Source organism: Papilio xuthus, unplaced genomic scaffold, assembly GCF_000836235.2.
Source record: "Papilio xuthus unplaced genomic scaffold, Pxut_1.1 DF826115.1, whole genome shotgun sequence".
Taxonomy (NCBI): Eukaryota; Metazoa; Arthropoda; class Insecta; order Lepidoptera; family Papilionidae; genus Papilio; species Papilio xuthus.
The window spans coordinates 33,205-59,191 of NW_013532534.1; the positions used below are offsets into that span (position 1 = coordinate 33,205).

The 25,987-nt window shown below is 42.5% G+C and overlaps 3 protein-coding genes across 14 annotated transcripts in view; 2 read left to right on the plus strand and 1 right to left on the minus strand.

Moving 5' to 3' along the window:
* The window catches only part of vimar (visceral mesodermal armadillo-repeats), a 4,609-nt gene extending 1,652 nt beyond the window's left edge, over positions 1-2,957 (minus strand). The window contains exons 1-5 of the mRNA XM_013319441.1: positions 2,785-2,957; positions 1,961-2,713; positions 616-783; positions 344-526; positions 5-117 (exon numbers count right to left, since the gene is read on the minus strand). Of these exons, the coding sequence (XP_013174895.1) occupies positions 5-117; positions 344-526; positions 616-783; positions 1,961-2,713; positions 2,785-2,791 (1,224 nt within the window). The 5' untranslated portion in view covers positions 2,792-2,957. The remainder of the gene's footprint in view (positions 1-4; positions 118-343; positions 527-615; positions 784-1,960; positions 2,714-2,784) is intronic.
* Positions 2,958-4,110: 1,153 nt separating this feature from the next.
* LOC106123385 (uncharacterized) lies at positions 4,111-7,169 on the plus strand. Of its 3 annotated transcripts, XM_013319656.1 has the most exons (6): positions 4,111-4,525; positions 4,807-5,029; positions 5,342-5,524; positions 6,651-6,801; positions 6,878-6,981; positions 7,066-7,169. In XM_013319656.1, exons 1-3 carry the CDS (start codon positions 4,386-4,388, stop codon positions 5,513-5,515), a joined length of 537 nt encoding a protein of 178 aa, XP_013175110.1. In that variant the 5' UTR covers positions 4,111-4,385; the 3' UTR covers positions 5,516-5,524; positions 6,651-6,801; positions 6,878-6,981; positions 7,066-7,169. The 3 variants fall into 3 exon arrangements, 2 of the variants coding, with proteins under 2 accessions (XP_013175110.1, XP_013175108.1); XM_013319654.1 differs by having other exon boundaries at positions 6,651-6,981; XR_001228161.1 differs by lacking the exons at positions 4,111-4,525; positions 4,807-5,029; positions 5,342-5,524 and adding an exon at positions 6,007-6,425 and having other exon boundaries at positions 6,651-6,981.
* A 9-nt stretch (positions 7,170-7,178) lies between these two features.
* LOC106123383 (uncharacterized protein ZK1073.1) lies at positions 7,179-24,382 on the plus strand. 10 transcript variants are annotated; one of them, XM_013319645.1, is made up of 10 exons: positions 9,095-9,232; positions 10,291-10,426; positions 13,341-13,553; positions 17,112-17,162; positions 17,793-17,856; positions 18,195-18,312; positions 18,519-18,801; positions 23,018-23,127; positions 23,219-23,381; positions 23,717-24,382. In XM_013319645.1, the coding sequence occupies exons 1-10, from the start codon at positions 9,219-9,221 to the stop codon at positions 23,912-23,914; spliced, it is 1,350 nt and encodes a 449-aa protein (XP_013175099.1). In that variant the 5' UTR covers positions 9,095-9,218; the 3' UTR covers positions 23,915-24,382. The 10 variants fall into 10 exon arrangements, with proteins under 10 accessions (XP_013175106.1, XP_013175105.1, XP_013175099.1 ...); XM_013319644.1 differs by having other exon boundaries at positions 9,096-9,232; positions 18,519-18,840; XM_013319647.1 differs by having other exon boundaries at positions 9,097-9,232; positions 13,341-13,502; positions 18,519-18,840.
* Positions 24,383-25,987: the final 1,605 nt, after the last annotated feature.

Sequence of the window (25,987 nt, forward strand, 5' to 3'; positions counted from 1 at the left end):
CCACCGCGTCGCCCGCGCCCACCGCCTCGCCTGCGCCCACCGAATCGCCCGCGCCCACCGAATCGCCCGCGCCCACCGCCTCGCCCACCGCGCGCTCGTAGTACTTCTCGAATATGTCTGCAACACATACAAAATAATTAAACATTTTAGAAGTACTTCTAACTTCTGCGTTTAAAGTCGTACGAAATCTATGTCATTAAGTCTCTTGACATTGATTTACTATCTAGAAATCTGCATTTAGGACTCAGGGTGCGGCAACAGTACGTCCGCCTCGTCACGTCTGGCCGATGAAAAAATCAATAGAAGCAACAACAATTGCGAATGGCGACATCGAAGCGCTCACCAAGTAATTTATCATATATATTGTTTTCCATCATCTGTATGCAGTAGCGGTCGTCGCGCGCGAAGTTGCCGATGGCGAGCAGCGCGGTCGGCAGCAGCTCGCCCTCGCCCGCCTCCAGCCAGCGCACCGCCTGCAGGTACACCGCGCCCGCGCCCTCCCCGTACAGCGCGCGCATCGCCTCGTCTGCACACACACAGCACACCGCACAGTCACTCCCACACCCCGCCCTCCTCCACCTCCACCTCCGCCTCCACGCAACTCGCGCCACCGACCTCCCGTCAGCACTATGACGATGAGGTCGCAGGCCAGCTTGGCCAGCGCGTCCAGCTCGGCGTGCGGGCCGGCCAGCTCGCCCGTCGCGCGCCGCGCCCTCAGCCCCTCCAGTCGCGCGCACAGCAGCTGCACGCCGCCCTCGCGCGCCAGCAGGCTCTTCACCTCCTCTGCATCGCAAACATCGCATCGCCATTACTGACCTCACTTCACTTGTATGATGTCTTGCACACAGAAGACAAACTCAATAATTGATTGGGACAATTATCCCACAAGCATATGTTTATAAAGTACTTATGTTTGGACGGCAGACTTCCTCCATACACCTTTTACTTTATAGTAGTAGGGGAGGCGAAGCTGTTGCATAAAACGTAAAGTCTAAACCTGCCTAAATGCACAGACACCAGGGATTTAGGCGTTTATCATGATAACAATTTGTCCTTTAATATGCATATTGACTCTATTGCCAAAAAAGCTTCCAAGTCGCTCGGGTTTATTATGTGACTCGCTAAACGCTTCACTAAAGCTAAGACTCTAAAAATACAATACTGTAAATAAGTTAGATTATGTGTCGCAAACATGGAATCCTCGATACCATAAATATATTGATAGGTTAGAAAATATACAGAAACGATTTATAAAGTTCCTTTGCTTTCACCAAAGACTTCCTTATCACTCTAAAGACTATATCCTCCTTTGTAAAAAATTCCATTTATTACCGCTTATGAATCGTCGTGATATTGCCGACTTCATGTTTGTTCATAAAATACTAAAAAAAATATTAACTGTCCGGAACTACTATGTAAATTCAACTTCAGTGTGCCTAGTAAATCTTGTAGGCACAATCCCATCATAAGCGTACCGTACGCGTCAACTAATTACAGGCAGAACACGTGTGTGGTGTGTGCGAGCTCCAGATTCAACACACTGTGCAACAAGTTTAATATTGACCCGTTTGCCTCGAGTGTGCTCTCAGCAAGGAGTTGCCTAAGCCGGGACTTCTTTCAGATAACTTGAGCTGAGCTTGAGGTGGTTGAATATAAAAAAAAACTGATGTATTTATATTTCCTGTGCTGACTGACAAACTGGTTAAGCCAATGCTATAAGTATAGACTTGTAAATAGCTAAATATTAATTATCTTGTCTCTTATTGTTACTTTCTAGATGTAAGTCTACCATGAAAATAAATAAATAAAGAAATTCCAAGTTGCAAAACTAAACATCACCTTGGCATTGTTGAACTCTACCGTTAGGGTACAAGGTTGCCCTTTGTGTTTAACTAACACCCTTGAGTAAATCCCAAAATACCTACATCCCCACGACATACTTAGTGTGGCATCCGCTCACCGTGCTCGGCCTGTGTGAGCAGGTGTTCGAGGCATAGCTCGGACACTGCCATGCTACTCGTCTCCTGCAGCACCTCCAACACTATCTTGTTAATATGTGGCTCAAACAGTAGTTCAGGTGTATTGTCATTTATAACACTGAGAATTAGCAGGGCGGTTGTTACCTCTTCATCGTTCATCACCTCTTTCAAGCTTTCACGCAGAAGTATTTTATGTTGCACATCTATTACACCTTCATTCACTATTGACTCGGAGAATTGTTTTCCTCCGATTGCAAAATTTAACAAAGTCTTGCTTGTGAGCAATCTGATCTCTGCCAACTTGTCATCTCCTAATGTTTTGGTCAGTAGTTTCATGAGTGTTGCTGGCCCGTTGTTGTCTAAAATAATATTTCTAGCAGCGTCGCAATCACAGCACAGGTTGCCGAGAGCCCGACAGCATTGCTTCACTAGTTCCACAGACTCTGCACTTATTTCCTTGCTAACAATATTTAACAGGGGATCGATAAACTCTTTATGAGCGTACGTTTCTCTTTTAATGTCACATTTAGCAAGTTCAGAGATGGCCTGCACGCACGACAGCACGATATCTTGATCGCTGCGACTTAAAAGTGATTTAAGGCATGATGATACATCATGCTCGTAATTTTTTCCAGCGCTAATAATTTCCTTTAATTTATCTTTTAATTCACAAATATTAGTTATACTTTGAATGTTTAAGGCTTCAACAGAAGTCGAATTCTTTGGTGAAGTCCCTGCAAATATTAACGAACCGTAAATTATATAAATCACAATAAAAACATGAAAAATATTAGAATTCACGCACCATCCATGTCGGAAGAAAGGAGAATGATATAAAATAAACTTTTTATTAAGGCTAACTGTGATTTAGGCAACTTTGTTTTCTAGCTTAAACATCTTTTTTAAAAATCATGAAAACTCTCAAAGAAAATTTAATGAATAAATAATTTACACTACAACTACAACAATCAATATGGAATTAACGTCAATGTCAATGTCTTTTTGACATTATAAGTTGATTAATTTGACAATACACCATCGGGTGTACCAAGGTGTACCGCGATTGCGACTAGCTTATCTGTTCCGGTATGAGAGGCGCTGCTATAGCCGTTGGTTCAGCCAGAAAATATAAAAAAAAAACCTACAATGGTACACTGAAAAGTATAAGTCTCAATCAGTGGTCTCAGTATATAAATTTTCAATGACATAAAAAGAAAAAACATGTAAAATATGATAAGACAGCTATCGTACAACGAGGATAATGAGACAGTTTTTTTTTATTTATAGTACATTAGCATGTGACCACTTGAATTCTTCAAAATAGCGAAGTGACCGCTGCCCATAGACATCCGCAAATATAAAGGCGTTGCCCAATTTATATTTTATATATTTTATATACTCTTTGGCGTTGCCTATCTTTAATCGACGGACGAGGGGACGCAAAGTGAGAGAATACTTCCCCTTTACTATGCGTCCACTTCTTCGCTTCGTATCCTTTCCTCATAGCAAGACCTCTGGAACGCAGACTCATCACAAGAAATGCGGAATTATTTCCACTTCACACATGTCTTCAGTGTGGTCATGGTTTTGCATTGGGCGAGCGAACCCATTTTGATGATGATGTACAACAGACGTTATTTTTAAATTTAGAGGGTCAAAGCCAGTGAGCTGTCATTTGATTTATGCCCACAGAGTCAAATAACTTTGTCGGTTTGTACCAAGTATATTTAGTAAAACAATGATATCTGGTCCGGTGCCAGAGAAGACACAAGTAGTCTAGATAATAATTGCCTGAAATACCAGAGCTTGGTTCTTATACAATTGCTTTGCCAGCAATGGAATGGTTCCAGTTACGCTGGTATTGTTGTACGAGATAGAAAATAAGTAAATCCAGTTACTGGGCTGGTTCGATCACATGGTCATTACGGTTTACATTTTTTAAGTCGTAATCTTGCGCTGGATTATGTAATTGCCGAACTAGAATAATGTAAATTGGATTGACACATTTAGCACGCGTGTTTATATTTATAAAGGTTATTGATGGTAAAGTGTGCATACTATTATAGTATAGCATTTAATATTCTTTTGCTATTATGTACTACGCGTCGTGCCGATTAAAATACAAGTTAATACATGAATATAAAATAAAAACTCTGTATGTACACATAGCACGCCAATCGGTGTTCTTATCGAAGAATAAAAAGCTATTAGATTTTTAGTGCGGCGGCTGCGCTCAGGTATAACGAGTTGGCGATAAGCGGCAGCTGAGCTGCGCCGCACCGCAGGCTGTACTCCTCGATATCGGGCACTGGGCACAGGGTACTGGGCACTGGGCACCAGGCACAGGGCACCAGGCACAGGGCACCGGGCACAGGGCACCTGGCACCGGGCACACTCGTCGACACCATGCGCCCGCCGCACCTAGCTATCGCGTTCGGCCTTTCCGTGGCGGCGCAGGCCCTCTGGGTCTGTGCTCCCACTCTGCCCAACGACCAAAACTTTAGATACGAGAAATTACAAAATTACGGACTAGGTAAGCGTGTAATGTGAGTACAACGTTTACAAAAAGCGACCATGATATGTTTATGAGGACCACGTTGGCACACAAACCGATTACATCATAATCGGACTTGGCGACGGTCCCTTTGTCACTTCTGGCCTCTAAAAAAACCTAAAGAGGCGGTGCAACTGGTAGCTCGTATTCATCGCTCCCATACTGAGAGCGAAAGTTCAGGATGGAAAGTACCAAACGTACGGGATTTCATAGTTTCGTCATGTAAACTTAGTATAAACCTAAAATACAAAATTTATTTCATTATTTTTTTAGTCCAAACTATAGACGTGTAAATGTTGGATACGCGTACCCGGAGCCGCTGCGTGGCGCGTGGCCTGCAGGGGCGACGGGCGCGGGTTACGTGCGCGCCCCCTACCGCAGCCTCTACCAGGGCGTGAGGCGCCGCGGCGACCGGCGCGTCTACATGAAGCGCTTCGACTACGCAGCTAAGCCCTCCGGCCACCGCATCTTCTGCCAGGCCATCACCGACTGCGAGGTGCGTCTCCGTCGTTCGTCTTTATGCTCATTTCGTCCAATGAGTAGTGCCGAAGGGTATGATTTTCGGATAAAGAAAGGATTGGTATCCCCTTAACCCTCCCAAGGTAAGCTGGATTTAGTGGAGGTGGGATGAATAGAAAAGGAATTATGTTTTTTAATATCATACGGGCGCCTGCTTTTTTTCACTTCGTACATATATTATAAGATATAATATAATAGTATTATAAGATATAATAGTATAAGAGATCGCGAGGCGAGGGGGTAGGCGAAGGCGAGATTAGTGTGTTGCAACAAAAACGGGAGGTTGCAGATCTCGCACGTGGCTATAGAGACTGGCGGGGGCGGGGGCGTGCCGGTGCTGCTGCGCGGCGGCGCGGGGTACCGCCATCTCAGCGTTGTGGTGAAGGCGCCCGCCGGCGCGCCACTGCGGGGCTCACTCAAGGCCTACTGCCGGGGCCCGCCGCCACCGGTCACGAAGAATTGACTAACTTATGTATGTAACAACACCCTATATATGTAAAGAAAATTAGAAAATAATAATTATTTTACCGTAAGATTTTTGTTTTATTTTTAATTATTTTGAATATGCTAAACTACATATTCTCATAGCCGCCATACAAAGATGATATATGAGGATAGACACGTGGATGAGTGCGGCGCGGCTACAGCACATATAATAATATGTACAAGGATCTTCTATTTTATAATGTCTAAAGATGGTATAATGATGTGTACATACGAATCTATCTATCTATCTAAACCTATTGAATATATTTCCTTCTTTTAAAAAATAAAGTAATCTTCTCTTTGTATTAAAATGTGTTTTTCCAATATTTTAACAACCTGTGGAGGGAGGGAGCATCGAATACTTCCACACCTGTCACTATCACACGTGTAATGCGTCATTACAGAAACAGACACACTTTCTTTTTTTATTTGTTATTGGTATACATTGACCTAAAAAAGAAAACGAGCATCCTGTATAACGTGATGTTATTAAATCGGGCAACATTCAAGGGCAAATGGCAAAAATATATAAACACTGAGGTCGATTTAAACGACTGTTTATTGTTTACAATACATAATTAAATAATGAACATTATCTTTTTGTTTTATTGGTATATTTATGAGCCGATCGATCACCTTCAACATTTGATAAGAAGTATCGAACTGGCCGACAGGTCCGGTCACTTGCAACACATACTCGTGTCCTACGTATACATATGAACAATCAATGAAATCAACACAAAACAATCACAAATTGTATTTGTTTATAAGGCAATTATAATCAACATTATATAACCTGATTATATTACTGTTTTCTTGGATAAATACAAACAGTAAAATCGAAAAAACAGTCGCAAAGAAGGTGTTTCTAAAGGATATTTCTAAAAGTAAATGATAATTAACCGTGTGTCCTTATCTTACTTTAGCTAAGGCTAGGGTCAGACAACAGGGGAAACAGAGATACGCCACCGCTGACTTTTCATTTCAACCTTAGGGTTTAACCTACGTGAACCGATAAACTCAATTTTTTAAGCAAAATTTGCGCTTGTGGTGGAATATCTCCCACTAAATTAAATTTTGGAGGTTCCCAGAAAATATTTTGTGGCTTGCAGCGAGCGGTAGAAGTCGACGCGGGGTCGGCGCTGGGTGCGCGGTGGAAGGCGCGGTTATTGCGCACAATTAAAGAAGCGGGCAGATCCCGTGGGACTGCGCCGGTTCTAACCAGCTCAGCCAATCTACAGGATGCCTTAACTAAGAAGATAAGTATGCAGCCTGCACATTGCACAATACATTACTAATCAAAACATCATCAAAATTCAAATTTTTCTTCTTTTTATAGTGCCATTCGTGTTTAGAAAATCAACATTTCAACAGATGATCTTACTGTCCGCTGAGTGCAGGTGTATTGAGTGAGCACGGGTTGCAGTTGTCAGTGGACCGAAGGTTGTTAAAAGATAGAAGATTCATAGAAGTCAATAGATAGATGGAATAGATAGTTCTCTAATACAATGTTTTTATATGTTTCAGTAAGTTTAATGTTTTAAAAGTAAAAACTGAACATCCTGTATTTGTAACAATTATCAACTGTTACTGCGCCATCCAATAATAACGGAGATGTGACGGCCATCTTAAATCACAAGTTCAGAGTCAAAGATGAGGACACCCCGCAGCCAGCAGCGGCCGCCGCCTGCTGCTGCACGCCAATAGTTCTCGCACCGCGCATCACACACCATCATCGCATCGCGCACCATGTATCTGTGCGGTATATCACAATTTTTTCGGCGCCAGAGAATCATTTTAGAGAAGGCAAGTAGCACAGATTGATTTATTTTAAAGTAGACACAGTGACTTTGTGAACGTATGATGTAAGAACGGCGCGTTTTACTTAATTAACATAACTATTAATAACATAAACATTACGTTTGATGTTTCTCATCATGTAACATTTTATATTCTACGTTCCTAATAAAAGAGTTATCTCAGGCGACGCTCATCTTGTTTTCGTTTAAAATTGTGAACGGGTAATATGTTTAAAAATAATCTATAGTGATATTATAAAGAGAAGGCTCTGAAACTAGTGAACCAATTTGATTTTTTTTAACTGTTGAGAAGCAACACCATCCCCGGACGATACTAACTAACGATAATAACTAGCATTTGCCTACGATTCCGCGCGGACGAAGTCGTAGGCAACTGCTAGTTACGTATAAAATAAGAACTCTAAAATGTGTTATTTTTATTTTAGAAGGTTACAGATTGGGTAATGCTAATATTTTTATACATTATATAATAAAATTACATTTCTTATACTATTACTGCTATATAAATAAAAGCAATGAACACTAGTCGCAGTAGTTGTACGCACAGCGAGATATTTCCCTCGCTCCCTCCTCCCTACACATGAGCCAGGATGAGGAGTATTCTCGCTTGCCCCGCACGCGGCTACTGTTGGCGATATGTTGGCTGCGGCTGAGCCACTACCAACTCTGCCATAACAAGTTACAACAATACCTTAACATTAAATTAGTTTCACCGTATGTGTCATCCTGGCTCATATCGCTACTCGCCGCTCACCGCTCGCCGTTTACCGCAAGCCGTCCGCCGTGTGGTCGTAGACGTACTCGGGACAATTAAACTATACAATAAAACGTCTTCTCGGTACATGTTGATTGGTGAGGGAGATTACATTTTGATGTGTGCGTTTGCTGTTTACGTAGCTAAATTCGGCGAGCTGGCGGACAGCCGGGCACGCCGCGTTGCCGCGTTACCGGCTAACTTGCCTTCTTTAAGAGACTCTTCTTGAACTCGTCCAGACTGTAATTAACTAACTAAAAATTGCTTTATGGTATTAAAATCAGTGTAACAAATAAACGATACAATGTATTTGTTATACCGGTAACGGTTGTTACGAGTTTAATTTGGGAGTTATAGAAGATTCTGATCTTTTATGCTCTGTTCTCATTCACTTTTAAGACAAATTTAAAAAACTTTACTGCTTCTCATTGCAACGCTAAATTACAACCTGTCGCCTGCCCATTAAAAATAGGCAACGAATCTGCAACATTTTGAATTATTGCAAATGTCTACGGTAAGGGGATTACAGGTAGCCGCATTGTAGTTTGTCACTAGGTACTATAAAAAATCGAAGACTCAGGAAATTGCATAATTCAACAAAACAGTTTTCGCCGGTCCGGCCTGTGGTGTGCAACGGTTCCAGGAGGCTGCACACTGGGGTCCGCAATTTGTATGGCGTCATTTCTTATATGGCAATAGACCGCTTTGAAAGATTGTTGCAGATCGTCCAATGTCGTCCGCTTCAGTTCCTAGCTGTCCGCACTATAATATATTCATGACTACATATGTCACCTGCGCCGTGCCTCGTCTGGTCGCAAGCGGGGACAACCCCGCCGGAACTAACTAAATAAAAGAGAAAAGAGATGTCACTACATCGCTGATATTCGCGCGTCTGATCCAATTTTAAATGTCACCTCGTTACAAATGTACAATGGCGGGGGATCAGGGGGGCGGGAGCTCGCGACCGTCGCCGGCGCGCCGCTCAGTGCCCGGTCCGCGCCCGAGCTGCCGCGCACTGCCATCTCATTAGTGCCCGCAGAATCCGTGCCGCAATCCCCGGCCGGTACGCGCCGCGTGTCTCCAAGGCCAGGCGGCTACTCCTAGCTATGGAGAGAAAGAGGTGAACTCGTCTTGTTTGTCCTTTCTGAGCTCTTTAAAACAGACAACCGTATCGAACATATTCCTCTCTGAAAATATTTCTTTGTAGCAAAATTTTGATATACAAAAACTTTTTAAGTACATGATACAAAACAAACGTTGGCAAACGATACTTTTAAGGGAGGTCTCATGGATTTTATTATTTAATCCGGTCATAGCCCTCCTCTCCTCGTTCAACATTAACACACATAGTTGTCTGTCACATGCCACTCTTCCCTTCTCTTGACATGGTCACACAATGCTAAACGTTGCTTGCTCTTTGCTCATTTCATTACGACTGGTGCTACTTGGGTGCTACTTGCAACTTGCAAGCTTTCCTTAATTTACTTGGTTTGTATCATACCTATATCGTGCTACGCCAAGAAACAAATATTTACTTTGTTTTTATTGATCTCTTTCACCGGCAACACTCTGATTATGACCACATTATGATTTTATATGTTATTTTATATGTAGTGTCACAAATGTATCCGGTGGTCCGGTGGCAGCTCTGTTATCACATTAGTTCTATCGTCCAGAGAGCAACACTCTGAAATGGAATTTATGACACTCTTTCACATTGATCAGTTTGTCGCACAAAGAAAATGATACACAAGACATGACTGTTGTCACCGCGCTGTACTTCCCGTCACCTTACTTCTTTACGATTCGTTAACGATTCTTATATACACTTTTATGTTTGGGATTGGTTTGACATTTGAAAATACGAGTACGACTTAGCGATTGGGGCAGTAAGGTATGTATACGAATGCTGTGCAAGAACTCAATGCCTCTAACATCTGATCTGTTTTTAACACATCAATACCAATAGTGATTAGAGTGCGCGGAGGACCGCCGGCGGGAGGCAGTTCTACAGCTTCGCCTTTTGTCATTTCTAAGCATTCCTTGTGTCTGTCATTGGAAGATTAGCTGGGGTCCTTGAACTGCATTAAACTCGCGACTACTCTCGCCTCGTTGCAAAGTAAAACAGAGGCCGTCGCTGGCGCGGCGAGGGGGTGCATATTGACGATATGTGCGCAGGTCGCGCCGCGCGTCGCTGAGCGCGGGGCAGCGGCGCCGGCTGGCCGTGCTGCGCTCTGCCAGCATGCCGCTGCCGTTGTCCTCGGTGAGCCACATTTACCATGTCGTAGCCTGCCCGACGCTCTGTTGCCACAAGGTACACAGTAGTTTTCATTGCGTGCGCTTTACGCTTCGCATTACTAACACCTCGCTACAACGCTTTGGCAAAGTGTGACAGAGATTTATTTGATGTGGAGCCCTACTTACAGCATCCTACGTGGCCGATTCGGTCGTGCGGCGGTGTGGTGACGTCATCTCCGTAGCTAATCGCCGTTATGATTTGCTTTAAACAAATAATTAAGTGCCCTCTGCGTAGAGAGTCACTTCCTTTGTACAAATACACACAGTGGTCGGCAGACTAAACATTTTAGCGAATAGTTTACGCTTCGCTAAGACGAACTCGTCGCGCTTCCTTTTAATGTCATTTTGCAATATTGTACCTGGCAAACATTAGCAGCGGAGACGACGGTCCGGATTGAGGGCGGGCTGGCCAGTCACGTCCGACGCTACGCATGCGACATAAGTTTTCGTTTTAAAAAATTGTTAACGCTACACGCGATTTGGGGAAAGCGTATGCCATTCCGAAAGACGATGTCCGCAAACGTTTCGGACATGATACCGACAAATGGGAGTATAGTCATTGTTTACGGCATCTTCTAGGTACATAAATTATACGCAAAACATTTTTTCGTCACAAATACTTTGGCAGGTGGCGGCGGCGTTGCCCCCCGCGCCCGCCCTCCGCGCCCGCCCACTACGAAACGCTCACTAAATAGACGCTTGTTTCGAACGATATCATCTTTTTGTATTATTATAGAACGATATTATTATTAGGTAATTCTTTCAGGAACTCGTGTTGGGGTTCGTGTTATGTAACCGCTGTGTCTCTCGTTGCTCTACCTTAGTTACAGTCACTTTTCTCTAGAAAAGAATATTTACCGATAACCTCGGAATTTGCTGAAACGATTTTAAAAATCCGTTGTTTTATAGATGGCTCGTTTTCCGTGAACTAGCGACCCGTCCCGGCTTCGCCCGGGGCAAAGGATACAATCATCATCTGAGATTTCTGATACTTCTGTTCACATATTTGGATATGGATTATTGTTATAAAATTGAACAAATTGCGTGACAAATAACGTAGGATTTTTAATGACTTATTATAAAGAAAAAGTGATCACAGTAAGATAACCGTAAAATATATACTTTTTCAACAATGACATATAATGAATAGTTGTACACAAATAATCCGGAACAAATAACCACCAACATGATGGTGAAAACTTCGCAGCTTAGCAGAACGTTCAATCCAAAGTGGGGTTCACGAAAAGTGAATTATTATTACTTTAGATAGTTGATACATAAGCTTATCTTCATTCTGTGCCACTGACTGATTGCTTCTTCACTAACTGGTGCTTAGCACATTTATATGATGGACATCGTGTCTTGCGTTGCGTGCGCGGGCCGGGGAGGTCGCGCAGCCGGCGCTGATGCCAAACGCCCGCGACCAAGGGAAAGTGGTATGTCATCGGGCGGGCTGCGGGCTGCGGGCTGCGGGCTACTCTTTGCGCCTCTGATCCAATTTTAAATGTCAGCCGATAGTTGTGCGAGCGTGCCCGCCGCGCTCGGTCACTCTTTCTCGGGAGTTGCTCCACGCAGCAACTCACGCGTAGCATCACGCGCTTCCTCTCGCGGCATTTCACGCGGCACCTCGCGCGCGTTCTACGTCTCTGGCCTGGTCTGGTCTCTGGCCGCAGACTTGTGTAGCACTGTGCTTACGCTATAAGCCTTTTATCCCTTTTACAATAACTAAATATGTGTCCTAGCTTCGAGTAAAGTCAGCGATGGAGAGGAAAAGGTGACAGTGGAAGTATACATTTATAATACGAGCTACCTTACCGCCTGTTACATACTTTTATCTATTTTTAATTTTCTTTCGCAAACTACTTACGCTCCCGCTTCATTGGCAAACAAAGAGTAAGTCCCGATAGCCGCTAACTGTAGCCGTGAGTGTCAACTGCTGTCATCTTTGTATTCATATATAATATAATATGTTGTCATCATCCACACTCACAGACAACAATTATCTGCCGGCAGAAATATTACAGCAGTGGAAGCCCACAGTTAATTTAAATAATCAAAAACGGGAGGAGATATTATTGTAGTTATTATTGCGTTACCACACAAGAGATTCACTGTTAGTGATATAAAGCCATCAGTCACCCATCAGTAGATATATTCGCTTTTGCTTTAAAGAATTCCCTAATTTTTGTATAATAGCAATACTGATGAAGGCAACGTTAGCAAGGCATGTGAGTATGGTATGCGATCTATTCCGTGTCTGGGTTTTACAACCAGATTAGTGCCAGTGTTTGCTAGTATTAATAAAAGTGAACTGCAGATCGTACGGCTTCTGTTTACGTTTACTTACTAGCTATATTATATAATTGAATTGCTACTGTTAGCTTGCTCATTGACTTTGTTTATATATGTTGTACAAATCTTCTTACCTTCATTAGACGCGTATTGACGCGTTATCACATTTTTCTGGAATTTGGGGCACACCTTTAGTCGTGAAGACATTACAATACAAAACAATTTTTCATATTCAGTCCAATGTATGAAAGCACTCCACCAGCAGAGTGTTTATTGTATGTCAAACATTTAAAGTTTTCGCCCTCACGAAACGGTGGATGACATGTTTTTGTATGTACAAGCGCACAAGCATGTGTATCCAATGAAAGGATTTCACTAATAATATTATACATGAAACTTGGTAAATCCTATTAAATACCAACTTAAATATGAATTGCTAAAAGTAAGAATTGACTTAGACATGTTTTTTTAATATTCCTTGTTTAGATGCAAGCGTAGACAATAAAGTAGTTTTAGCAACATCATTGTTTTGGCACTAAAACTATATATGCATTTAGGGCATTTTAGTAAAGAGATAAAGGGAGCGGTGCGCTAGCTTAGCTCGCTTCTGACTCTCGCCTTCCGACGCTTTCAATAAGACGATGCTGCGTCGCAAGATGCGCCGCCTGAGCGCGGAGTCCGCTGACCCCTCGGCCTATGACCTCGCCAGGAGCCGGCGCGCCTCGCTCAGCGCGGAGCAGCGCCGGCGCCTCAGCTTGCTGCGGGCGGCCAGCGCGCCGCTCCCGCCCGACCCGGCGCCGGTGAGCCACCTTTACCATTCGCTCCCCTGCCCGCGACTCTGCTGCAGCCAGGTCTGTGTCTGCCCTTCCCCTGCCTACCCTGCCCACTCGTCTCACTTCGCCATCTATTCTCTAACATAATATGTAACACTACTAACCCACCAATGTTTGACACCAGTAAGTACATCTATCTTACTTTTATATTATTACAAGTTGTCGCCCGCGACTCCGCCAGCGCGGTATTAAAAAAAACAAATTTCGTCGAGATTCGTTGAACCGTTTTCATTTGCCATTTCCGCACAAGTTGTACTAAAATCCTTCATCATCATCATCATCAGCTCACTCTACGTCCCCACCGAGGGGCTCGGAGCCTACCCTAAATTAAGGGTGACGGGTTGGTTGACTTCACACATATCTTTGAATTTCCTCTTAGATATGTGCAGGTTGCATCACGATGTTTTCCTTCACCGTAAGAACGTCGGATAAATGTACATATGTAAATCGGAAATCGAAAAACACATTGGTACATGGCAGGATTCGAACCCAGGACCTGCAGATTGCAAGTCAAGTGCTTGACCGCTGAGCTACCGACGCTCCTAAACTCCTTGCATGACTACATGAAAGACTAAAACCCTTGCATGTTTTGAATATTGCATTTGTGTAACATAGTATTGTTTTTAATGGTTTGGATCTGAGCTCTGTATCTTATGTTCTGCTGACGTTGAGTCCCCTCTCTTAAATATAATACTTGTACAAAAACATATTGTACACCCCCTTATACTGCAGCATTGAACCTCGCGGTAAACCTGTACAGTGTGTACAGTGTGTACATGCTCAACAAAGTTTAACGCCCGCGAATACTCTAGCTCTAGCTCTCACTAAATATAAGATATAAGTCGAATTCAGCATTCATCAGTCGTGGATTAAACATTACTTACATGTCTGAGAAACACTAGAGTAGACGCCTGATATCAACAATTACTACGGCAGAATCTCGCGTTACAAATACTACGCAATCGATAAAGTATTTCCTTGATCGTTTGTTTACAACTCTATTCAGGTATTCGGAGCTCAAAGCGCGAGATCGTGAAATTTTCAAGTTTGTGCGGTGCGATACGTTTACAGTATTTAATTATTTATATGCAATTAGGCGCCAGAACTAGCGGCGGCAGAAAATATCGTGCTAGAGAGTTACGATGTTACGATACGGACCTGCCGGCAATTGATTTACGAGATTACAACAGTCGCGGTTGCGTCATGCGCCTGCGCCGCGCCGCTACTATGGATCGATTGTCGCGGGAAAATGTATTGCTGCTTTTTTTCGTTAGGCACTTTATTACCACTTGCCGCTTATCACGCCTCGCTCTCTTTAGACATGTTCGTTAAAACATAATAGCTCAAATTATACAATGGCAATGACAGTCAATGTATTATTCGTTTTAACGTTTTAAACCAATACAGCGTGTTCATGTAATACGAGACGGAGCTTCAGCTATGAGCTATTAAACGATAGCTCCAGCTTCTTGTCAGTCACAGGTTTACCTTAATTAGTACTGAAACACCGCGCCTGTATCTTCTCTTTTTTAAACTAATATTTATCTATACAAATACAATAAAGCATTGTACAATTACACAGAAAGTTTCAGTATCGCAGAATGTTTGTTCACCATTCATCGCATATTTTATCAGAGTCCTTTATTTTGTAATATATAAAAATGTAATAATAAAAAGGCCTCTACACGCTTTAGGATATATATTTCCACGATATTAAACTTAAGGGTGAGTAAATAAAAAAAAGGTATGCGAAAAAAAGAGAAAAATGGCAAATTAAAAGCAGCAAAGATCAAAAGATGTTTACCGCAAAGGTCTATCATAATGTCATTTGCAGATTTGCATTTTGATATTTGCAAAAAAAAGTTTTACGGAGTGTAACAATAAACCAAGTTTTTCTGTGTAAGAAAAATGAATTATATTGTCATGCGTATGAAGCCGGGAACGGCTAGTTGATATATAAAGCATGAGACCAAGAGTAGAAGCAGCTGAGCCAGACCGGACGTAGGTAGGCATGTGTACATTGCGACAGTACAATTAATGCGCAATTGACCCGCCGCCGCCGCCTCAACTAGCCCACTACATAAGTACCTATAACTGTATACTGGTTCTCGCTAACTGAGAAACTATTATTAATAATAAATTATAATTATTATAAGAGAGCATCGATTGATTGGTATTTAAATCAGTAATGATGTTGGAACAAGACGCGACTGCGAGGGAAAATGATTTCGCTAAATAAAAAAAATAATCGTGCGCTTTAAATTTCACCTACCTGTAACGTTATTTAGGTTAAGCTCAGTTCTTTAGGCTCACGACTATGATACGATATTTTCGTAGGAAAAGTAAACAGCAAGACAGAGGAGTGAGGAACAGAGAAGAGACTGCGGAAACTGTCACATCTGCTCGTGGTAGCTAGAGGCGATACCTTACGATACCTACCTAATGACCGAACGTTTTATTTGTATTATTTAGTTTTGTTATAAAATCTATATATAACTTTGTATTTTTGCCGGTGACGCAGGAAATATTGCAACACGGCGCGGGCGCACCGCAGCCGAGACATTTCTGGTGCGCCGGCGCAATTCTTGGCACCGGCTCGTAAACAATAAAGTTCGACGCGCGGCTGTTAACCCGCTAACGTAACGCGCCGATTAACCGCAAGCGACTGTTCTCTTGCTGCGTTCTTGTACATTGCATGGACGATGGAGAGAAGCGACTTCATACCGTCGGGACCTCTACACGATCAGAGGGCTTCATTAAATCTTTCAGACGTAGTATAGTTATGATACAAGAAGAGTACTACTCTTTGTCACAAGAAAGTGAGGTACTATTGTTGCTCTGGAATTCAGCGTGGACAAGTCGAAAGTTGTTGAAACGATTATCGAATAGATCAGAAATTGTTCTGCAATAAGCGGGAGAGTGTGAATACGCCTTAGGAGCGTTTATTAAAAGCGATGGAGGAGCGACGACGGCGGCTGCACTCCGCCCCCGGCAACCGCGCGACGCGCTGCCCACTTGCCGACTAGCAGCACTCGCCATCGCCTGCCACCACTGACAGCGTCCTCATCTGCGTCATGGTAGACCGCGGCGGTTGCGCTCAGGTATTGAACATATGACGGTGTTGAGACGTATACCAAGCAGTTTCAAATTCTACGAATTTGAAACATTGTGGAGTGATTGTAGAGGTGAAGTGACGATTACTCGACTGCTTTTTCCTTACTATTGTATCATTTTTTTTTGATGTATCGAGATATAAGCAGTAAGCAAAAACATTGATTTTTTTAAATTTTAATTCTTTTATTTATTTAATGTATAATAGATGAGCCGCTTAAGTTTACGTTCTTAAGTAAAACATGCAAGGGGTCGTACCGGGGCGCGGCGTAACGTCTCCATTGTTGACTATTTTAGGCCGAGACTATGTTGTCGCTCGAGTCGTTAACACAACACCCACCAACACTACGGATGACAATTGATTCATTTTTACAACATTATGGTGTGAAGTGGCATGTGTGTTTGAAACCAATTTCATATAAACTCTGTGACGCCATAACTGAAGCCCGTCTCCGATTGTTGCAGAAGTACGTGGTGAGCACGGACCGCAGTGGCGACATCCACGTGCATGTGCAGGTTAGTCTCGCCCTAAATCATAAACAATTATTTTATCTATATTTCCATGGCAAGAGAGTCTGACTGTCCACTATAGCGATAGCTTTAGCCAGTTGTCTGTGAGCGAGAACGTTTTCCCGCCTGTCCGCCTGTCGGCCTGTCTGCGTTTGCATTGTTTTCGCACTTCTTCGATAAAACAGTATACTTAATTCATTTTATATATTTCCTAGCTATCGCCCGGAACTCCTTCCGCTCAGGATTATAAAAACATTTTTAGTAACCTTCAGTTGTCGAGTAGAGCAGAGCCATATGCCACGTTACTGGCATCAACGTTGGGGGTCGAGCTGACTGCCTTATTTCAAAAGTCTTACTGCTGCAGCTTTTAGTAAGGAATCGTATTTCACTCACACACCAATTCCTTATTCTAAGTACATAATAATGTTTATTCTGTAGCTGTGTAAAGGAAAACGCTGGAGCGGCTCTCCATGTCAGTCACAAGGCGAGACGAGCACCTTGTCAGCCTTCGCGGCTAGGTGGTCTCGATGAGGAATACATTGTGATGCACATAAAGTTCAATAGGCGCCGACCGACGTCAGGCGACACGTGAGGGTGTCGAGATTAGGTGACAAGTGACCAGTTGTTCTTTTGCAGGGCGACTTGAGCCAACAGGACAAGAGATGCGTTTTCCTCACAGTCCATGATTTGGGCACGAATCGTGAGTCATATTCCATTATTACCAATCAAATAATTAATAAAAAGGTCATAATTTAAAGCATTTCTCACTTTAACCTATCTTCGGTAACGACCAGGGGCTTGGCACCTTATGCCCCACTCTAATTTCTTACTTAAAGAATGTTTTGGGAAATATGTCGATAAATTTAACACGACTTTCATTCGCTCGGTTCTCTCGCATAGGATCCCGATAAGATTGCAGTCTAGTTATTAAGTCTGCACTCGTGGCCCGTGCTTCTCTATCAGTGGGCGAGCTGTGCCGAGCTCTACTACGAGCTACAAAGGGAATTCCTTAATCGGTTTTCTTATACCGTTCTGCAGACACGTCGCTGGTGGACTTCGTAAACTGCTCCGCGATGGCCGAGATTAAGGAACGCTCCTGCTTCATCCACGTGGACGTGCCGGGCCACGAAGAGAACTCGCCCGACCTGCCCGAGTCGTGAGTGTCACACTATTTACGCCATGCGGGATGCGAAAAAACATCTCATAGCTCGCCAGGATAGCGCTCTACATTTTGTTATCTATTAACGGTTACGTCAGCAATCGTATAGCAGGATTCGCACCCACGCCTCGAACACGTGAACCGTAGTCCAATCCCTTTACCATTGCTTGTGCAGTTGCAGCATTAGTGCGTGTGTGAGGCAGGTACCCGTTCCCGTCTCTCCAGACGCTTGGCGAGGACCTGGTTACGGTGCTGGACTTTCTGCGGGTACGATACGCAGTGGGGCTGGGCGAGGGCGCAGGCGCCAACGTGCTGGCGCGTTGCGGCCTGGCGCACCCGGCGCGCCTGTTGGGGCTCGTGCTCGTCAATTGCACCGCATCCACCTCCTCGGTGGCCGACGCGTTCCGCAGCCGCTTTTCGCGCTGGCGCGGCGCCGACATATCGCACTCGGAGGAGGACTTCCTAATCTACCACAAGTTCGGACACGTGAGTTCTCTGCAAGAACCCCTTCACTATCGCTACCAGGTTTGTTCTCTTTTGTTTGCTAACCTTTCCTATCCCGGCAAAGCTCACCCTGGTGAGTGACGTCGACTGCGACTTGCACCGACACCGACACTGATATCAGCACGAAACCAACACTTGACAGTGATTTTACATTTGCGGTATTTATATTCCCCCTCCCGTCCAAAAACATATTTTAGATCACTTCATAAATAATTCAAACTGTTTCATTGAGAAACACGTGAGTAATACATTAGTTGTCGGTGACTTTAACTTTAGCAACATAGCTTGGAATAAGACGGATTGCGGTAAAGTCATACCTGTTATGTCTAATAGCTTTATGTATAATACTCTGATAGACTTTATGTCAGTTAATGATCTCCTTCAATATAACAGTCACTTAAACAACAAAGAAAACATCCTATCTCTCACCTAAATATATCCGCTAATCCTCTTTCAATCATCGACCCCTCGCATCCCCCACTTGAGTTTTGCATAACACCACAATCCCAAGATAAGCTGCTCTCAACTTCTGAACCAAGATTTTACTTTTATAAGGCAAATTATGTAGAAATCACTAACGAAAAATCACTAAATGCCTAACTGTTGACGACATGGTTACGGTCTTCTACAAACTTCTAAGACCTGTTATAGCTAAGCACGTGCCCAAACGCTCACCTCGTAATCATAAATATCCAATATGGTTATCCACCTCATTGATTAAAATTTTAAAAGAAAAATCTAAATTTAGACAAAAGTTTCGTAAACATGGTAACCCTCGTGACTTGCTGACATTTCAATTACTAAGAGAGAGAGATGTAACAAAATTTACAAACTAAATTACAACAGATATTTGCATCAGCTGGAATCCTCGTTGACATCGAACCCAAAATACATATGGACATTTCTTAAACATAAAAGGAAAGGCAGTTGCACTTTTCCTTCCCTAATGACTGCAGAGGATCGAATTGTTACCAATGGACCCGATATTTGCAACCTTTTTGCGACGCAATTCTCGTCAGTTTATGCCTCCACTACTCCCACGATTGTTCCTAGTCAAGACGAACTCTGTGCGCCTACTGTCTCAAACTTTTTAACGTCCCTATCCGTAACTAGAGATCATGTGTACAGAGTGTTAAAAAGACTTGATTTTAAGAAAGGAGCGGGCTCTGATGGGATACCTGCTGTCTTTATCGTTAAGTGTGCTAGTGCGTTAGCTTTCCCTCTCTGTTTAATTTTTAATAAGTTCCTTACCTCTGGAATATTTCCGACAGCTTGGAAAGACACTTTAGTTATTCCGCTGTTAAAAAGTGGCGATGCTAGCTGTGTTGTAAATTACAGACCTATATCGTTACTCACTATATTTGCGAAAGTGTTTGAACAGATCATTTATCCACCTCTATCGTGGCATTTAAACAGTTAATCGCTCCAGAACAACATGGCTTCGTTAAAGAAAGATCCACTTCGACAAACCTGTTATCTTTTGTTGGGGACCTTGTTGAGGGTGTTGATGGTAGTAAATCTTTTGATGTAATATATACAGATCTCAGCAAGGCCTTCGACAAAGTAAATCACGACATTCTCCTGAACAAGCTCGAGTCATTTGGCGTATCTGGAATTCTGTTGCATTGGTTCAAATCTTATCTTCAAAACAGAACGTCGGTAGTCGTAATTGGGGGATACAAATCTAAATCGTTTACCGCATCTTCGGGCGTTCCGCAAGGCTCCCACAAAGGTCCTTTAATATTTAACGTGTTTTTTAACGACGTTACCCAGTGCTTTAGCAACTCCAGAGTCCTTATGTACGCTGACGATCTAAAGTTTTACAGGCAGATAAACTCAACTACAGATAGTTCTCTACTGCAGACTGATCTGGATCAACTATCTGAGTTGTGCAGAATTAGTGCTATGTCGATAAATATAAGTAAATGTTCCTCGGTCCATTTTTCTAGAACAAAATTATCTAATCCCCACACTTATAATATTAACGGCGCGTCTATTAACGTTGTTAACCATATTAATGACTTAGGTGTAACACTTGATAGTAAGTTGCAGTTTATTGTTCACATCGATAACATAACTAAAAAATGCTTTAAAACCTTAGGCTTCGTATTAAGAAACTGTAAATAATTTAAAAAAGCTCGTACAAAAATATGCCTTTACTCATCATTAGTTCGCAGCCGCCTGGAGTATTGCAGCGTGTATGGAACCCGCACTACGATATATATATTAAGCGTTTAGAGAGAGTCCAAAAAAGATTTCTATTGCATTTATCATTTAGCTACAACTTAGGGAAAAAACTTTCAACTTATGAAGACCGCTTAAAACATTTTCGTATGGAGTCGCTTTGCCACCGAAGAAAACAGCTCGATGCCATGTTTCTGTACAAATTGATCAATGGCTACACTGACGATTCTTACTTAATATCAAAATTATCCATCTCTGTACCTTCTAGACTACCCAGATATAAAAAATATAACCCGTATGTTACTAAGGCAGCTCGTACGAACTTAGGCCTTCATTCACCGATTAACAGATTGATGAATACATATAATGCTATGCATAACTCTTATGATGTAGAAAATCCTAAGCATACAGCGAGAAATAATGCGCCCCTAATCGACATTTTCTCCAATAAAATATCTTCTTTTAAAAAATATATCCGTAATGTTGCTAATTAATTTAATTCGTGTCCTCTTTTTTTCTTTAGTTTGTTATCATTTTTATTTTTTGTTGTTTTCACAATTGGTTTCACTCTAAAAAATTACAGTATTTTTTGTTTATGTATAAGGTTTTTGTGTTGTCTGTTTGTTTCATCATTAATCTCGCATGATGTGTACACCTTTAATTGTGATAAGTCATACACGAGACCATAAGCGCTGTGTTTGATAAAGTTGTAAGAACCTGCAGTAGAGTTAACAGTAACTACTTCTCTGATAACAAGCAAGTAGGTATACGATGCACACATATCATAGCATCAGCACGGCTCTACGACGAATATCTGTTTCCTTATACAACGTGTATGCATTTATGAATAAATCAATCGATTAAAAAACGAAGCGTAACGCGGTTAGCTAACCTCTAGAGGTTACCTAGTACCTAGGTACATACGTATATAAATACATACTACTCCATGTTCTTAATCGGTCGCATTGCTAGCAGTTAACCAGTAATTGACTCTAATTGCACAGCGGCCAGCTGTATCTAATGGCAATTTGTAAAGGACCGCCTGTTGTACTCTCATCAGCTTCTAATCTCTAAGATCTATATGTACCTGACTTCTGAGCCACTTCTCACGTTTTTCCGACCTCTATTTGGATTTCGAGGCTGGCTAGGCTGGAGAGAACCCAATTCAGGTTTCACATGTAATGGTGTTTCGAACACTCCAATTAAATATTCCTATTTTCTCTATGCGAATTATTGCACATTCAATATTTTCATTTACTAGATTATATTTATATGTATATTATAAAAAAGCACCAACAATGTTTAGACCGCGACGTGATGCTCGATATACGAACACATTGAAGTCGGAGTATTTTTCTCAATTTTCTTATTTCTCGAGCAACGTAATTTTGTAAAATGGCTATTTAACACATTAATTAGTTATGTATTGTTATTTATCGCAAGTAATTAGTTTTTTGTTCTAACAATTAACTTGGTGAGTATGAAGTGATTTTATTTTTTGCTCCTTAGTTCTTCGTAAGTAACCTTCACAATGATGGCGGTTTAATGAGTTCGGGGCGCTCCGGAAAACTTTTATTGATGTAATTACTTACTACTGCTGCTTTGGCGATAAACAATTAATGGCAATATTGTTGACTTACTTCCTGTCCGCTTAAGATGACCTTCATTTGGTCTTTGGCCTGTACGGTCCGCATCGATCCGTATTAAAGTAAATTTTCATATGGTTCACACTCTTGTCTGGTGACTCGTTGCGTGGTTTTAATTAGTAAATTATGCGAATTTCGACTGCTGTTACCCAGCTGTGCTAGGCTAGGCCCGCATTCGCGCCGCCCGCCTTGTGATACACCACGATCGACTTTATTCGCTGTCGTTGCCTACTTCGCATTGAGACTTCTTCTAGAAGTAGACCTTTCTTAGTTCTAACCAAGTGCCTAATCAGTCAGCTTCAAATTGCCTTAATTGTCAAAAGACATAGAGAAATATCGTCTCCAATATAATTGTTTTGTTGTCGCAGCAAATCCCAGGGGAGGGGGAGCGCGAGCGCACGCTGGCCGAGTACCGGTCGCGTCTGCGCGGCAATCTCAACCCGCACAACCTCAAACAGTACGTGCGCGCCTTCATCAAGTGAGCATCGCGTCATGCGCCCAGCGCCTTCCAGCGACAGCGGCCCTTGCAGCGCGTATCGTGTAACAGGTTTGCCTGTTTCGCCTTGCAGCCGCAAGGACCTGGTGTTGCGCGGCTGCCGGCCTGACCTGCTGCTGGTGACAGGAACGCGCAGCCCTTACGCCGCCGTCGTCGAGAAGATGTACCGCGACCTCGACAAGGAAAAAGTCACCATCCTCAAGGTGGACAACGCGGGCGACGTGCTCGCCGAAGCCGTGAGTCTCTTCCCTCTCTTCTGGCTCTTCTCCGTGCTCTGCACTGCTCCGGGTTTAACGAAGGGGTTACGTATAGGAAGGGGAAAGATTTTCCTCCGTCAGCTTTTTTTAAGCCAACGCATCTGCAACTGCAGATATCTTTGGGCAGTAGTCGCTAAGCTATTACAGCGAATTCTGGTGGCCATTTGCTCGTTTTCCACCTGATAATAAAAATTTCCTATTGACGTTTTTGTACCGTTCTTATAGTAGCATGGGGTGCGCCCGCACCGAGCGCTTTGTTCACGATGTGCCTGTTCCCTTCTCAATGAGTGTTTGTTGGCTTGCGGTGGTTCCAGCCGGCGAAGGTGGCAGTGTCGCTGCTGCTGTTCTGCCAGGGCCAGGGCCTGCTGACCTCGCTGCCCCCGCCCGGCGTGCAGCGCCGCATGTCGCGCAACATCTCTATGGAGGAGTACGACACGCCGAACATCCGCCGGCTGTCACTGACGCCCGCCGCGCCTCCCGCGTCCTCCGCGTCCACCCACACAGCGCCGTAGCCGCTGGGCCCTGCCGCTCCTCGGACTACTATTCGGTTTCACCTTTATCATACAATATCTTATCATGTCTCACCTTGGTGTCATTTTCTGTCCCTTGCTGTGTTTTCCAATAAATCTGTCAAACCAACCATGATAAGGGCGCCACTCTCACCGGCCCCGAGTTTGGCGGAACTGTACAGTGCGGATAGGATATTGTTTTATTTTGGTAAGGGATGCCTTTAAACTAATTTAAGGGACAGTTTCACTTTGCACTGGAAGAAAGAATGAATGTTTGTGCCAGCGCCTGGCCCGGAGCCAGTTAATTACACTCTTGTACTCATAAATATATTGCATACGGCCTTCGTCGTCGCGTCACACAAAAGTGTATGTCTGGAAAGCCAAAGTACAAATGTATATAGTAAGTACATTATATTTTGTACATCTTATTTTTTTGTAAATTATGTAAAAGTAAAGAAGCTTGTTGTCGTTTATAACGGTTTTATTAAAACAGTTCCCTTTATTTTGGTGAAATGTAGTAATTAATATAACATCCGCATCTCATTGATGTATTCATGTGAATGTAGAGAATGTCTTATGTTAGCTATTTGTGTTTATCTCATATTCTTACTTTAACGAGTTTACCTTTAACGGCCGGTTTAAACGGCAATATAAATAATCATATGACATGTTAACAATACTTACACTTTACCAAATGAAAATACTGCAACAACATCATTTTCTTAATATTTATATTATTATATATTTAAATATTATACGCCTTCATACGGCGTGGGCAATATATATATGAAAAAATTAAACATTTCATATTAAACATTTTTGAACGAATTTATTTTCTAGTGTTAAAACTAAAGGTTACGAAGGTGGATTCGATATTTCGCGAACACCTGATACATATATATATCACATACTTTAGCAACGTACGACGTCATTTATGCAAATAATGACATTTTCCACAACTCGTTTCTTCATAAACTTTTCTCTTATATAGTGTGTCTATTTAAGATAGAAGACCGGATGATTATTGGTAAAGTACTTAAACGCCGAGCCACAGAGGCTCTTCGTCAAATATATTAACAAATAAGTTAAATTGTCAGATAAAACGCATTTTTTTGTATTTTTCTTAAGTATGAATATCATGGCGGTTGGTTTGTACTGCACTGACACATACCTGTACAAGATACAATATTGTCACCTCTCTCTCTGTTCTCTTGGAACAAACGGAGATAGCAATATGTTTTCGCAGAGTTGTTAGTGTCGGTGTTTTGTTGGTTGCCTTGGTGTGTTGTTTGTGTGCCTGTGCTAGTCACACAAACAACACATCAAGGCTGCTCAAGGTACCTGCAGCACCTACATACCTACCGCAGTCAACACCGGTACTTAGGTACCTGTTCTCGTCATTTAATAACAAGTTAAAATCAACACTGACTACAACGCTATGACTAATTCAATGCCGAACATGGCAGCTTCGACAGCTAATATTAGTTTTATAGAAATGTTAATGCATTCGACGACTAATCTCGAAAATATACGTGTGTATAAGTTTACTTTTAAGGATTTTCTTTCTTCGCTAAAAATACTAAACTCTTCATCTTACTTTAATTAAACATTGGGAGTTCAATATTGAAGGTTATTTGTTAAACACTAAAACTCTGGTGAAAATAGTCATTTAAGGGTACAATACTTCGCCTAGAGTTGTTTACTAGGCAAAGATATTAACAACGAGGTACCTCGTTGTTAATATCTTTGCCTAGTACAGTACAGTCAAACAGTGTACAGTCCAACAGAACAACTTCGAAATTTTGCAAGCAAATTATTTGCCTCTTTTAATCTTAATGCCCTAAGTTGTAAGTGCTCAGTACTTGTGTTTCAAGAAAACACATTATTATAGTACTTTTCTACGCTGTATGCCATGCCACCAGGTCGCGAGTCGGGGTCGCGTGTTTTGTATCCTTGTTCGTTTGCTCGATATAAATGTATCTATACTGAGCAATGGGTCGCACGACCCGGTCTCGGTCTCGTTCTCGTTCTCGTTCTCGTTCTCGTTCTCGTTCTCGTTCTCGTTCTCGTTCTCGT

Coding starts and splice junctions, on each gene's coding strand:
- LOC106123385 (XM_013319654.1), top strand. CDS start 4,386: ATGCGCCCGCCGCACCTAGCTATCGCGTTCGGCCTTTCCGTGGCGGCG. Junction 4,526..4,806: donor GGACTAGGTAAGCGTGTAAT/GTGAGTACAACG, acceptor TTATTTTTTTAG/TCCAAACTATAGACGTGTAA. Junction 5,030..5,341: donor AGGCCATCACCGACTGCGAG/GTGCGTCTCCGT, acceptor GGGAGGTTGCAG/ATCTCGCACGTGGCTATAGA.
- LOC106123383 (XM_013319644.1), top strand. Junction 17,857..18,194: donor CCATGATTTGGGCACGAATC/GTGAGTCATATT, acceptor ACCGTTCTGCAG/ACACGTCGCTGGTGGACTTC. Junction 23,382..23,716: donor GCGACGTGCTCGCCGAAGCC/GTGAGTCTCTTC, acceptor CGGTGGTTCCAG/CCGGCGAAGGTGGCAGTGTC.